We start from the raw sequence: 15,614 nt of genomic DNA, 5'->3' as shown, positions 1-15,614 counted from the left end.
ATATATATATATATATACGTATATATATAATTTATAATTTAATCAATCGAAAAAAGGCAAAATGTGATGTCTGTCATTTCTTATTAAAATGACAAGAGATAAGTTTTGCTCTGGTTTATCAATAGTAACTTTTCAGCAGAACCTTATATTTGTTTTCCTAATAGATTAACTTGGATATGTAAAATTATGTCTTGACTAGATGCAGAACAAAAAACTTCCATGCTATTGATAAACCCAAATTATTAAAGTCTAGTAACTTACATGACCAGCTCATTTACATTTATTCTATACTCATTAGGTATGTTTGTAATAAACATATCATTTTCATATAGTGTAACTAGAGCATATCACCTTTCAGATTTCCTCAGTTCTATAGTTATACTCACATTAAGATTTGAATTCTGTTCTCTAAGTTGACAAAAGATATGTTATTCTTACATTGCTCATCCTGTTTATAGTAGTGAGTTGTTCACCCATCTAGAAGCTATTTACAACTCCATGGATTTTAGCTGTTTGAGTATTATTGATATTAACACAGCTGATAGAATATGAATTTACAGTTCTTTGATTTGTAATCTGGACAGTACTCATTTGATCATCTCTGGCTCATTTATTGAGAAATGTGCTGTAAATTAGAAACATATGGAATTAATGAAATGAGCATTTCTCATATTCTAGCATTGCTTGATTACTAATTACTCTAATAAAATTTGTTACTATGTATGTTAGTATACTTAAATGTACCTTTGAATTGAATAAAAGTATTTAAATATAAATTCTTATTTATGTTACAGAAATGACAACTGGTTTTTCACAGAAGTTGAAATGTCTCACAGTAGATGAAAGACAAATAGCTATTCTTACATGTGTTTCTGTTCAAGATGATGTTTTAGTTACTTGGCTGAAAGATGGTGAGAAACTGAGTGACACTGACAGAATTGAGACATCAACTGACAGAAGACTTCACAAACTTATTATAAACCATGTTAATATGGAAGATACTGGAGAATACTCTTGTGTTGTAGATGGTGTTGCAACTACAGCAAAGTTGATTGTACATGGTATGATGTTTTCTTTTCAATCAAGTTTAAATTTACATATGAAAAAAAGAAAGATATTTGTATTTTTAGAAATACTTTGAATTCCATACCAGATAAAAATTACTGTTTTAATTATTTGCTGACAGATAAAATGAAATATAAATAACTAAAAAAACAACACAATTATTATATGATTTCTAGCTACAAACAAGCAGATGGTTTAGGAAGATTAGTATATCAAAATGGCATTCACCTATCAATATTTTTAATTAGTTTTTTCTTTTTAGAAATTTTGAAATCTAGTAAAAAATAAAAACTCAGCAAAATTGAAGCTTGGTGAAAAGGGTGAAGTTTTTAGTGAAAAGAAATATCATAAAATAGTTTTACATTAGAAAATCAACTTGAATATTCTTGTGCAGAAAATATTGTAAACATTTACAGAGCTGTAAAATGTATCTAATGATGATAAAATTACTTGTAGTTCATCAATGATTACATTATTATCATTTGTAATAATTGATTTAATTGATATTTTGCTGTTTTTTTTCACTTGGTAAAAAATAAGGTAAATGATGAAGATGATAATTTAGCAGCAAAAGCAAAACATAACTTAATTTACTAACAAATAATAATATAGGTGGGTATTCACTAGGGTACTGACCTCTGCACCTGACCATTCATTACAGTTCTTGAATTTATAAAGAGTTCATCCCGGTTACTTTTGGTAACTTTTATATGCTAATGATCTGGTATTCAGAGTAGAACCGGTTGAGAGCTATGGAGTTACAGAAAAAGTTTATGATTCAAAAGCACAATCCTGGATTCAAAGGACAAATGTTAAAGACTAAAGAGTTACTAATAGAGAGCATGAAATTTGGGAAGTTTCCTTACTTCTATAATAATAAACATGAAATTCTGTCTTTCTGTCCAGGACCCCTGTATCTCAGTTTACATTTGTACTACATAGACATATTATATCTTTTTGGAATCAGGATGATCCCAGGATTGAAAATCTGCTCTTCATTTGGTTCTTGAACATCCAGCATTGGGATCAAGTCTGGATGAGGATTTGTTATATGCTAAAAGTTGAAAATTCAAATTTTAAAAGAAGTGCAAAAATTTACAAGTTTTTCATTGAAACTAAGTTCAAAGTAATACCATATTGGTAGAGTACCAATAAATGCTTTATTATTATTACTCTCTTTAGTTTTGGGCTGCAGGCCAAATTAACCCTCTGCAGGAGCTAGCTTAAAAGTCCACACGGAGTGCGGCTTTAAATCTAGTAATATACATAAAAAAAGGATTGAGTAGGAGCTGAGGAATGCATACATTCTAAGGAATATGTGCAAAAACGATATTAGGAATTTGGTAGAACTTCAGATACAACAGATGCATAGGATAATTAATGATTGGAACATGTATGAAATGAAGTTCCTAAACTGCTCAGTCAGCTTATTAATTATAGTTGATAGTTGATTATAATACAAACAACAATAGCTACTGTTGCTGCTGGAGATATTTGGAGCAGAAACATTGCTAGAATAGGAAGAGGTTGTCTTTGTTAGCAAGACAGTTTTACTCTATATGAAAGGAAGATGGTTTGAAGCATACATAAGGTGTGTGGTATTGCACTCTAATGAGACATGGGCTGTAAAAGTGAACTGGGAGAACAGTTGGGTATTAAATGTAACAAAGAATGGATGTAAGACGTTTCTTATATATTCCTTAACATATTTCACTTTAAATGTTTTTATGTATTCATATTGTACTCTGTTTGTTTGAAATTATTTGTTGGAATGTATTATCATTTTATAACATGAAAATCAATGGGAAAATTAATTTTGCATTATAGGATTCTGTGTTATAGGATTTTGCATTTTCCAGGATACTCTTGTAATGCAAGTGTTCCTGTAGTTAACTTTTCAGAATAATTCTTTAAAATTTTATATTAATTAGAATTTTAACTTAATTACAGAAAAGAAAATAGCATTCTCAAAGAAATTAACTGATATGACAGCCTTTAAAGATGAAACAATTGAATTAATTTGTGAATCACTTGAAAATGTTGAGGTTGTGTGGACAAAGGATGGCTCAGAAATAACAAGTGATGAAAGAACAGAAATCATCAATGAAGGAAAAGTTCATAAACTAAGAATAAAAGATATTACAGATGAAGACACAGCTGAATATAGATGTTTTGTTGGAGAATTATATACAGAATCCTATTTGACTGTAGAAGGTATGTGTTATTTTAATGGAAGGTTATTGAATACATTTTTACATCATTCTTTATTTTTTGTTCTCTCAAAACTTTTATCCCTTTGGCTCCACCACTTATCTCTTTCACCATTGATGTTGTCATAATAATTAAGATAAATAATCAGGATGCATACAATATGGACAGTCCTGGTAATTTATTCTACAAAATTTGATCATTTCAGTAAAATAATTTCAACACGTAACTCATAAATATCTTGTACTCCTTTACAAAAGGGAAATTATTTTAGATCAGTTCATAGTTACAAACATGGCTGTATACTTAAGAAATCTACTTTCTTGTGGTTTTCAATTCAATCACACTCCATAACTTCTAGGGTAACTTTATCTTCAGGTTGATTAATGCTTTTTGAAAGGAACTTCATGATACACAAAAGCCTGTCATATGTGAGCTTGTGTGTTAGTCTCCTCATATCTTCATATTACTGCATTTTGGGGTGCAGAAATGTTGAATAGTCTGGCAGTTTGGTGATTCAGCATGTGAAAAGATAGAATAAAATACTTTACTTTAAAAAACAAATAAGGTTTGTCATCTGAAGACATCTGGTTATACTATACTGCTTCAGGATGTCACATTCAGCCCATATCAACATGGAAAAGTAGATGTGAAAATAATCCTCCTGGTGATGATGGTGATTATTATTATTATTATTATTATTATTATTATTATTATTATTATTATTATTATTATTATTATTATTATTAAGTAGTCTTCTTTTTATCACGTGCTTTCAGTGCACTACTGAGTGCAGCTCTGTGTGCCTTGGGTATGTGCTGTGGTTTGTTGTCGTCTTATTTTCACTGTATTGAAAGTGTTTTACAGAGGATGTGTGTGGTGCCTAGTAGTGCTATTTACTGTATGTTATATATATACTTGTTACCTCTATTTCTATATCTTTGTATTTTGGAAGTTCCTCTGCTTCTTTTAGAGAAACATTGTCATCTGTTGGTATTGATACATTGAGTAGAAGGCATTTTTTTCTTAGTAATTTATGACAACTATATCTGGCCTATTGGCCTTAATTTCTCTATCTGTGTTTATAGGCATATCCCAGAGTTTTCTGGTGTGTGCCTGTACCATCTTTTTTCTGTTGTTATTCCATAGTGTTGGCATAACTGCCAGTGTATATAGGTCCCAACTCTGTCGTGTTTGTGAATATTTTCCTTCTTAGCTAGGATTGGTCAGCCAGAGACAATATGATTTATTGTTTCTTCTCCATCTCCACATATTCTGCAGTTGAAAATGTATTTCTTTTGTATTTGTATTTCTTTTCATTACATGTTTTTGGTAATTTTAGGTGGGAAGGCTTTGATCTTGTGCTGCAATTAAAAATCCTCCAGTCCCTACTTTGAATTCTGAGCTTCTCAGCCATTGTTGGAATTTTGCTTTGTCTATTTCTTTTCTGTTTAATTTAATCCAGTATCTGCTATGAAGGAGCTTTTCTTGCCATCGTTTTATCATGATCCATTGCTGTTCCAGTTTTAGTTTGGATTTCAGTTGTTTTATAGCTTTTGTTGTTCCTTCTTTTTTCTTCATAGCTGTTAGGTACTATGACTTCTTTTTTGTATTTGTCAGCTTCCTTTAAAGTCTAAAAACAGCTTTTTGCTTTGTTTGTGTTTTGTTGCTATTTGTATTAGTTTTCCTTGCTTCTGAAGTAGGTATTTCTGTAGTCCTATGGTGGTTATTTTGTAATAGTTTTCTAGCTGTATAACCTTTCTGTGTCAGATTTTGGGTGGTGCATCCAAAATCCTGTCATTATTTTTCTCGATTTCATGTTTATTTTGATAAGTTCATTTAGAGTCAAGTTAAGAATACTGTAGCTGTAACTTATAACTGTGATGGCTAGAGTGTTGATACATAGTATCTTGTTTTTTGCATTGAGCTCTGTTTTCAGTGTTAACCTAACTCATCTCTACCCTCCTTCTATTATTATCATTATTATTATTATTATTATTATTATTATTATTATTATTATTAACTATATTTTAAAATATTTCCTAATTAATTTTTTTTTAATTTTTAGAAGACACTCTTCGATTCACTAAGCAGTTATGTGAAGTGAGAGTCACTGAAAGCAATACAGCAATATTCACTTGTGAAATGTCCAAGGAAAATATAAAAGTAACTTGGCTGAAAGATAATGAGGAACTAAAACTTGATGATCGCATGGAGCTAAAAGTAGATAAGAAAGTGCACACACTTATTATTAACAATGTTACTGTGGAAGATCAAGGAGATTACACTTGTGTGGCTGGAACAGTCTCTACAACTACATCTAAACTCGTTGAAGGTGTGTATTTCTTTCTTTTTATGTTTTGTAAATGCTATTTTTCCTGATTTAAAAAAGAATATTATGTGGTGAAAATTAAAAACCTGAAAATATATTGAAATATTATCCATAAGCCAGTTGCATGAGAAGTCCAGTGCTTAAGAAGTTGGTGCAAATAAATAATTTTTTACTTCTCTTCTCAAAGGAAAAATATAGTATTGAGTTGCATTTTTATGGCCATTATTTGATCTGAGATAGTGTATTGAGACTAAAGCAATTGCATCATTGTAGATTCATATACTATTATGTTCACTTTTACTTACCATTTTATAATAATATGTATTGTTAGGTGGAAGACTTCATGTTGTATTTTGGGCTTTTCTGTTTGAAAATATGCCATTATTTTTTTTACTAAAATCTTTTCTTTATGATTCAAAATTTAATTTTTAATATTCAAATATTATGTAACATTAAATTTGTGTTGTTTTGTTTTGGCAATAATTATCTTCCTTGTCTTTGAAATGATTTTTTGTTTTGCTAAAAAAAAAATGAATTCCATTCAATTTTAATACATTTTATTGAGAGCTTGATAGTTAATGAGTCAAGAGTTTATGATCTTGATTAATGTGGCACTTTCTAGAGGATCTAGTTTGTACAGGTTTCAGAATTGTTAAATCCAGTGATGCTAAAATTTTGGAAATCTAAAACAAAGCATCTAAGTATTAATAAATTATTTATTTGAAATGGGTAGAGGATACTGATGAAAAATTTTCAGCCAAAATAAATTTTGGCACTAATTTACACATTAAAAATATGAAATATCAGTACATATTTAAGATTTGATAAAATTTATAATTTAAAACATCTTAATAAATGTCATACTTATTTATTTCAGAAACTGAAATGTATGAAGAAATAGGTGAGTTCAGATGCATGTTTATATAAGATATATATTAGAGATCAACTTGTTTTACAGGCTTAATTATTTTTTAATTTCAAGCTTATTTAAGTTTATTTTTGCTGTTTTTGTTGAACGATGTTGCAAATTACTGAGATTGATACTACTCATATTTATGTGTTAAATAAGACTATAAATTTTCTAATTGTTGTTATACCTAACCTTAATATTTGTGTATCACTTTATGCCATCAATTTGTTGATGTCTTTTTGCAGCCAAATCAAAACCTTCCACCAACACACTGAGCGGTAATTTTTGGTGTCACCAGAAAATATTTTGCATAATTACTTTGAAAATTGGAATCAATTATAAACAAGAAGCTGAGTGCTGTGCACAGGATGAACCCATGTGGCACATTATTTATAACTATCCCACACTGTGACATTACTTATTTAGCACACACACTTTTGCCATTGCACTATTAAGTTTTCTCTCATAATATAATGCATGATATTGGAATTTGCTTCTGTACTTTTTGTGGTACAGTTTCCAATGTTTAAAAATCCAAAATCATCATGAATTCAACCTAAAATTTAACACAAATTTGATATGAAATTCAATAATATTATTTCTGAAGTATATAGTCTTTAAAATTATTACAAAATGAAGATTAGATCCTTAAAATATAACTATTTTAATAAAGTAAGAAACATATGTATTATTCTTCAGCCAAACTGTAGCATATTCTTAATAGTTGTAGTCTATTCTTCATGAGGAAAAGTTTGAAAAAAGAGTAAGAAAAGAAAATTGGTAGTTTCTATTTTCCAGACTTTTATTCTCTTATGTTTTCTCTTGGTGGAAACATAACAGATGAGGTACATTTTCTGGAAAATTCAAACAGTGCTCTAAATAGCTAATCTCAAAAATATATGCAAAAATAATTAACTCAATAAATTTATTATATGTCCTCATATACATAAGCATTCAACAGTCTGATTCTAAGAACTATGCATTGCACAGCTGATGCCCTTAGAAGCACTTTAGTTGTGTATCATTTTGATTTTACTTTTATAGGTTGGCAAGATTCCAATATTCAAAAAATTTATATGTGTTTATCATGTCAGTTCTTTTCAGTATTCAGAAATATGGAGTTTGTTAAACCAAATTCACTGTCAATCCAGCAAAACAAAGGCCGATGCACTTCATATTAGAAAAGGAAGCTCTTGACAAAATGTGGAATACAAAATTCCTATACAGACCTGCTCAATAGGATGCATTCATTTCCAGTCATGAAACTATTATCATGTAGCAGTAGTGGTAATGATTTCACATTGTGACACAAGGCCATCAATTATAGTGGGAGGGGATTAGCTGATTACATTGATCTCAGTATCTGAATTATAGTTCATTTATCGATTCTGAAAGGATGAAAGGCAAGTTGACCCCAGTAGGATTTGAATTCAGAGCTAAAAACTTGAAGGAAATGCCGCTTAGCATTTTATACAATGTGCTCACAATTCTGAAAGCTTGCCACCTTAATAATAATAATAATAATAATAATAATAATAATAATAATAATAATAATAATCATGATAATAATGATAGTAATAATAATGATAATAATATCCATCCTTTCTATTATTGGTACAAAGCCTGAAATTTTCGAGGAGTGTGCTAGTCAAAAGCTTAACCCCTAGTACTTAACTGGTACTTATTTCATTGACCCTGAAAAGATGAAAAGCAAAGTTAATCTTGGCAGAATTTGAACTCAGAGCTTAAAGGCAGACAAAGTGCCACAAAACATTTTACCCAGCATGTATTGATAGTACTTTCACATTCCTCTATACTACAAAGCCTGGTGTTCTCCAAGATCTCTAACTTTACAGTATTTTCTTTTTATCAATGATTTACAGTTTAATTAGTCCTACAGATCCTGTTTCCTTTTGCACAGATGACATGTCTTCATTTTACTTTTGACCTCACTTTTTTATTTTTAAATATTTTGATTGTTCTATCACATAATCACTTTTATAAATGAAGACCACTACATCTGATAATATTCAAATACACTTAAATGTCAAAATAACCATTTACAGGGAAAGGAGCTATTTCATAGTCTCAATTTTCATGAAGCATTTTCGTTATGAAAATATCTTTCTTGTAAGGACTCTCCACTTTTGACAAACACTATTGGAAGCCTCATAAACATTGCTAAAATTTCGTGAAAGAGACTTGCTATTTCTGCTTCTAAATTTGTGCATTTTGAAAGATTTTGGTTCCTTTAATAGGCTTCCTTCTTCAAGATATGGTTTAGCAATCATTGTACATATATATCTTATTTTGTTTGTCATATAAAACTATGATTAGAAGTTCAGTTATAATCCCCCTCTTTGTAAACGGAATCATATTGTGCAGTTGTATTGAACTTTCTCTATACCACATCATGTTCATACTTATGACATTTATGCCAATGGAAATATCCTGGTGGAGGATTCCTCACATAAATAATCTATGTATTCTGCATGTTTGGTCAACTTCATTTTCAGAAGGTTTTGCTGAAAGAAATAGGTGTGAAGACTGCTGAATTTATCAGAACTCTTTTTTTTTTTTTATCTTAGGCTATGGTTAATCAGCTACAAATGAGAATTTTTCATAAACCTTTTGTTTTAAATTCTCAGTGCATATTTTTCCTTCAAGGGATTTAGTTTCCCACTAAAGGTCTAGCTTTATCTGATTATTTTTATTTGTTGCTGTTATCTTTATCATTTTCATTATTAATGTAATTGCTGATGTCTATTTAATTACTGCTCTACTGCTTTGGACTAAGCAAAGGCAAGGTATCTTCTTATTTCTTTCTCTAATGTTACATATTCATGCATAATAATAATGGTTTTCTACATAGGTTCTTAACAAAGAACAATTTATTTTGTGTGATAGTTGATTCAGTCATTTCCATTTCTTTATCAACTCCTGACAAAATTTGCTTTCAGAAAGAGGGATATAACTAAATGTCACAAGACATTTATGTCTGACACCCTACTAATTTTGTAAATCCACTGATGATGATGATAATGATGATGATGATAATGATCATGATGATAATAATAACAATAGTAGTAGTGGTAATAGTAGTAGTAGAAGTAGTAGTAGTAGTAATAATAATAATAATAATAATAATAATGATAATGATAATCATAATAATAATAATAATGTTACCTAGCCCAAAGTAAGGAAACCTTGCTCGTGACAGAAACGAGAGAGTATTGAGAGCAGAGAAAAAGGGGAAAACAAAAGAAATATAAAAAGGACATGAAGAAGAATTATGCAAGAAAGGACTACACAATCAATTCCATGTAGCCACAACAGAAGTTGCTGGAAAAAATAGGCAGGATTGGCTGATGAAAGGAACCCCCCCCCCCCCCAAAAAAAAAAGACTGAGAGCACTATACTGGCAGTGCAGGACCAAGCTCTGGCCACGAACTAGAGGGTCAACCAAGGGAATGAGCAAGTGTCTCCACTGTGTCACATCTGCAATAGAGTGGATGAAACCATTGTCCATATCACGAATGAATGCCCAAGACTTGCCCCAAACCACTACAAGTTGTGGTGATATAATCAGGTAGCAAAAGTGATCCATTGGAAACTGTGCAAAAAATGGGGGCTAGAAAGAGGCAAGACATAGTATGGGCACAAACCACAGTGAGTGACAGAGTCAGAAATTAGCAAAATCCTCTGGGATCTTCCCATCCAAACAGATCAGATGTTAGACCATAACTGACCGAACCTAGTGGTGGTGGACAAGGTGCACCACATATGCTATAAGGTTGACGTTGCTTGCCCCTTTGACCCACAAATAGTCGAAAAGGAAGGTGAAAACATAGATAGATACAATCCTCTTAAGTAGGAAATAGCCCGGCTATGGAAAATGAAGAAGGTGAAGATAATGCCAATTATTGTTGGGTCCTTGGGAACAGTATCAGAAGGCACTAAAAGGAATGTAAAGGAAATTGGAATAGAGTGCCCAGCAGAACTGTTACTGATTATTCTGGCTCAGCCAGAATAATCAGTAAAGTATTAGATAGCTGAAAAGAACGAATAGCATGGTACAGTAGGCTGCAGGTAGCAAGCCCACTATGCATGCAAGACTCCAGGAGTTCCAGCAAAACATGTAATTAAAAGAAATAATATCTCCTTTAATATTTGTCTTATGTTTGATTCTCCTCAGTTTAGTATTAAAGAAGGCAAAGGCAGAGTATCACTTCAGAAATAGAAAGGGAAAATTTAACCATTGGATGATCTAAAGCTTTTTAGTAAGAATGGAAAAGAGATAGATTCCTTAATACAGAGTGTAAGACTCTTCAGCAAAGATATAGGCATGGCATTTGGCATAGATAAGTGTACAATATCAGTTACAAAAAGGGGACACGTAGTCAACAGTGAAGACATCCACTTACCAGATGGCCAGACATTAAAATCATTGAAAAGAGAGAGTTATAATCATCTAGGAGTATTAGAATCTGACAGAGTACTAACTCTAGAAATGAAAACGAAAATTGAGAAGTACATCAGAGGGGTGAGGAAGCTAATGAAGTCAAAGCTAAATAGTCTGAACCTAGTGAAGGCTGTAAATAATTGGGCAGTATCATTACTTAGACACCCAGCAGCAAAGCTAGACAGAAGAACTATGAAGGAATTCAATATGAATGGAGAACTCCACCCAAGGGCAGGAGTAGCAAGATTATACTTACTTGGAAATCCTGGAAAGAGGAAAGGTAAAGTTGACTTTAGCTGACATCATTTCTATTATTACTGGTAGACTGGCAAGATCATTAATGTGTTGGATGAAATGCCTTATGATATTAGCCCTTGATGTTTATGTTCTGACTTCAGAAACCTACAAGTTCAGCTTTACCTTTCATCCTTCAGGGTCGATGGGTTGATGAAGTTCCATTCAAGTACTAGAGATGATTTTATTGTCTGTTATCCCTAACCCAAATTTTATTCCTGTTAGAATAATTATTGTTGTTACTGTTGTTTTTATTATTATTAATGCAAGAAATTATTATTATTATTATTATTATTATTATTATTATTATTATTATTATTATTATTATTATTATTATTATTTTTATCATCATCATCATTATTTGCTGTTATTGTTGTTATCATTTATTTCTATGATGTAAATTTAAAAATGTGTAACTTTTTGGCAGTGTCTACATAAATACTGCAAATTTTAGGTTCCTTATTTCACCTTTGAAAACTAATTCTGATATTCTATTACATCATAAGATATTTATAAAAGCGTTCTGAAATTTTAGTCATTAAAATATAATCAAAACAGTTTTCTTTGCCCAAGGTTAAATTACTTCCTAACTAAAACATAAAATCATTGTGCTTTTAAAAGATTTTCTACTTAAATGTTAAAATTCTTTATGAATATTATAATTTTATCCATATTGGAATAGAAGTTTACTATTTTATGAATTTTCTAACATAAATAAAGCAAATCAATTTAAATTATGATTTTAAGTTATAATTTTAAAATGAAGGATATTAATTTTAATTTTTAAAATTCTTATAATAATATCTAATATGGTCTTTTATTCCACTAAATGTACTGAGACAAATATAATATCTTCAATATGATGGCATAAAGCAGTTGCAAACTTCTTTAAAACTAATGATTCTATTTAAATATGGATTATTACTTTCTCAAGTCATTAGATTTTCAAAAGTATAATCCACTTAAAATGCTTCTTTATTTTGTGAGTACATTTATTTAATTATGTATTAACATAAATTTTAAAATATTATATATTAAAACTGTGTTTTCAGCATTGCATAATTAGATATCACATTATCAGATTATATAAAAAATATTCCCTGATTTATTCAGTATATTTCTTTGATATTTTGAGCATGCTATTGTGTTTTCTTTCATTGCACTGATTTTATTTGAGACACCTATGTTTGTAATTCTTAAATATGCTTTAAATGTTTTGATTTATTTGCATATAAATATGATTTGTAACAGAATGATATCTAAATGATTAATAACTAAATTTCAATTTGGATCTCATTTAGTTATTACTTGATTGACAGTATATCTGTGAATTACTAGAGTAAATTTCTATTAATTTAGCACAATCAAATTAAAACTTTAAATGAGAGAACATTTTATAATAATTAATTTGGGCAATACATAAATAAGATAAGTTTACTTTGAATATTTAGATCTTTAAAAGTAATTAGAGTTTCTTGTATTACCGAAATGAATGGATGATTTTTTTAGCAAGAACAGAAATAACTTAGTTGAATAAAAATTTAGCTAAGCCATAAAGTCAAACTCTTACCATTGAGGCATCAAAAATTTAATATCAATTTTAAAACCATAAATTGAAACATCTAATAAAAAAAAAAATATCAAGCTAACATTTTTTTAATTATGTAGTTATATTCTTTTTTGTGTGGATAAATGAAATAGAAAAGCATCGTTGTGATGTTGTCCATTCCACTCAGAAAATTTGGCATTAACTACTTAAAAAATCACTTTTGTGATAAATTTCTTTATCTATTTTTAAAAAAAAGCACACTTTTTAAAAAAATTCTCAAGCTAATAGAATATTCCTCTGTTACAAAGATTATTTTGCTTTGAATTAACATATATTAATACTCTGATTTGCATATAGACTTTGTTACAGATTTGCACATGACTACTTTGTTTTTATTGATTGAACAGCACATTCAATGAATGTACAATCATAAAAAAAAAAAACTGTATATTTATGATACAATGGAAATAAATATGCTTTAAAGATTCTACAAACTGATTTTGAGTGACAAATCAATTTAATCTGTAAACAAAAATCTAATTTTTTTTATTCCAGTTCTTGGTCAGCCGTCTGAGTTATTTGAAATACTTTTCTTTATTTAAATTCATTAAATTAATCCTGTGCAATAGAAAATGGCTTTTTAAATAACTTTATATAATCTTTTATGTGGTTGCTTCTGTGTATTCTTAGGAAATGCCGGTTTTGATTTCACTGAGCCTGGAAAATACATAAAGTTTAGTTTTCTGTTTTAGTTTCCTTTAACTGTGAGTGATTTCATCAGATAAAATTCTTTCACAAATTTAATTATTCTTTAATAAGTTTTGATAGTTTAAGTTTCAAAAGTTGATAAATTCATGTTTCTATTCTCCAAAAGGTATTGACATTTTTATTAATATTTTGTTACAATATTATTCTGATAATGGTGATGTCAGTTTGGAATACCTTAAAAGTAAAAATGACCTCATCTTTTGTGCTTTTATAAATAAGTTTAATAAAAATGGAAATGATGAGGTTTATAGTCCAAGAATAATCTTTTTCTATTCAAGTAATAGCTTTTTCAGAAATAAATAAAAGTGAAAAGTAATCTTATACAATTGTATTTTGTGATTTGTTCTCTTTTCTGGCCCAGATATAATAATTCAAAATGTTATTTTTTGATGATACACTGCAAAAACACACCGTTATAGAAGCCATGAAAATTCAAATTTTTTAATGGAATATTTTGAAAATAACATTGTTTTAAAGGAAAAGATTAGATGAAATTGATATGGTATTAGCTATAAATTTTATCCAAAATGTTATCTAATAAATATTAGATAATATCAGATAAATATTATCAAATATTTTTGAAGTGATATGATTCCATTTTTTAAAAATTGAATATATTTATTTCACCTTATATTAGTGAATGTTTCTTCCTAATTGGACAGTGTGGATATTTATTGGGCATATGACTACAAGTCCATGTTTTTCTTAATGCCTACAGTTAATTTCAGAATTATGACTTAAAAAGATATTTATTATACAGAGTGTCCACAAAGTCTGGGTACATGGGGATTAACACATACTTTAAGAAATTATTATTTCTTTTTATTTAATTGTTTGTTATGATTTTATTTATTCAATGTATCCAGTCTTTGTGGACACCCTGTACATTAGATATATTAAGTCTGAATTGTATATTGGTATTAACAAACATCTTTTTAATTGCTGTAGTAAGTCCATGATATTTAAACTTCTTTAATGCTCAAATTTCATATATATTTGAAGTGAATATTTTATGATATTTTTTAATCATATTTTCATATAATTTACAATTGAAATTTACAGTCATTCTAAAGAACAACTATGAAAGGAAGATAGTTATTGCAGAATCTTATTTTAGCTAATAATTAGAAACAAAATTTTCTGTTAGATTATGTGTGACATACATATACACATACCTACACGGTGTCATTTTTTTCCTTCTTTCACTTATACACTTAATATATTTAATTTATGTTTCTGATTTTATAAACAAAAATACCACATTCCTCAATACATGTTCAGTGGAAGACTTGATCAAAATCTGTTATACGGTATAATGTATTTGAATATAAACTACATATAACTGAAGGTATCAAATAGATATATTGTTTGGAATCTATTTACTGATCCAAATTTGTGTGAAATGAAGATACCTACATTTGATGGGAATATAAAGATTTAAGCAATTATAAGATATAAATTTCATTATCTAGTTTACTTATGTAGGCTTACATGTGAATGCATACATGTATGTGTACGAATGTGTGTGTATATTATATATATATATGTGTGTGTGTGTGTGTGTGTGTGTGTGTGTGTGTGTGTGTGTGTGTGTTACTCTCTCTGCCTTTACTAGCAATTTTATTACGTCATCTGCTCCTCAAAGCTGGCCTATGTCAGTTCCTAACCTACTTATTGCTGCTCACATCACTCTTGTGATAAATATCCTTGAGATCTGCACTAATTACTTCTTTAATATCAGCGCTCTGGAACAACCTTCCAGCTCATGTCTTCCTCACAAGTATAGACTAGCAATAACATCAATCTCACCGATTTTGGTGGTTCTGTGAAAGCCATGGGTACTGCCTCCTCCACCACACCTTGCAAGTAAATAAATAAATAAATATATATATATATATGCACCACCCTTCGGTCATGAACGACCATAGGATTGCATCTATAAAGTTACCGTCTGATGCACAAGTCCAGACAAGGTTGTTTATGGAAGACCAGCAATCACCCATGCATACCAGCCTCCCCTTACCAC

General features: G+C 29.6%; 1 protein-coding gene across 1 annotated transcript in view; it reads left to right on the top strand.

Moving 5' to 3' along the window:
* The window catches only part of LOC106869541 (obscurin), a gene marked incomplete at its 3' end in the record, with an annotated part of 380,350 nt that overhangs the window by 68,546 nt on the left and 296,190 nt on the right, over positions 1–15,614 (top strand). The window contains exons 12-15 of the mRNA XM_052970280.1: positions 795–1,061; positions 3,016–3,279; positions 5,342–5,608; positions 6,483–6,506. Of these exons, the coding sequence (XP_052826240.1) occupies positions 795–1,061; positions 3,016–3,279; positions 5,342–5,608; positions 6,483–6,506 (822 nt within the window). The remainder of the gene's footprint in view (positions 1–794; positions 1,062–3,015; positions 3,280–5,341; positions 5,609–6,482; positions 6,507–15,614) is intronic.

The sequence above is a fragment of the Octopus bimaculoides genome, chromosome 1 (assembly GCF_001194135.2).
Source record: "Octopus bimaculoides isolate UCB-OBI-ISO-001 chromosome 1, ASM119413v2, whole genome shotgun sequence".
NCBI classification, from domain to species: domain Eukaryota; kingdom Metazoa; phylum Mollusca; class Cephalopoda; order Octopoda; family Octopodidae; genus Octopus; species Octopus bimaculoides.
The sequence above is the reverse complement of the archived record's forward strand: the minus strand, read 5'-3'. Positions and strand labels throughout refer to the sequence as shown.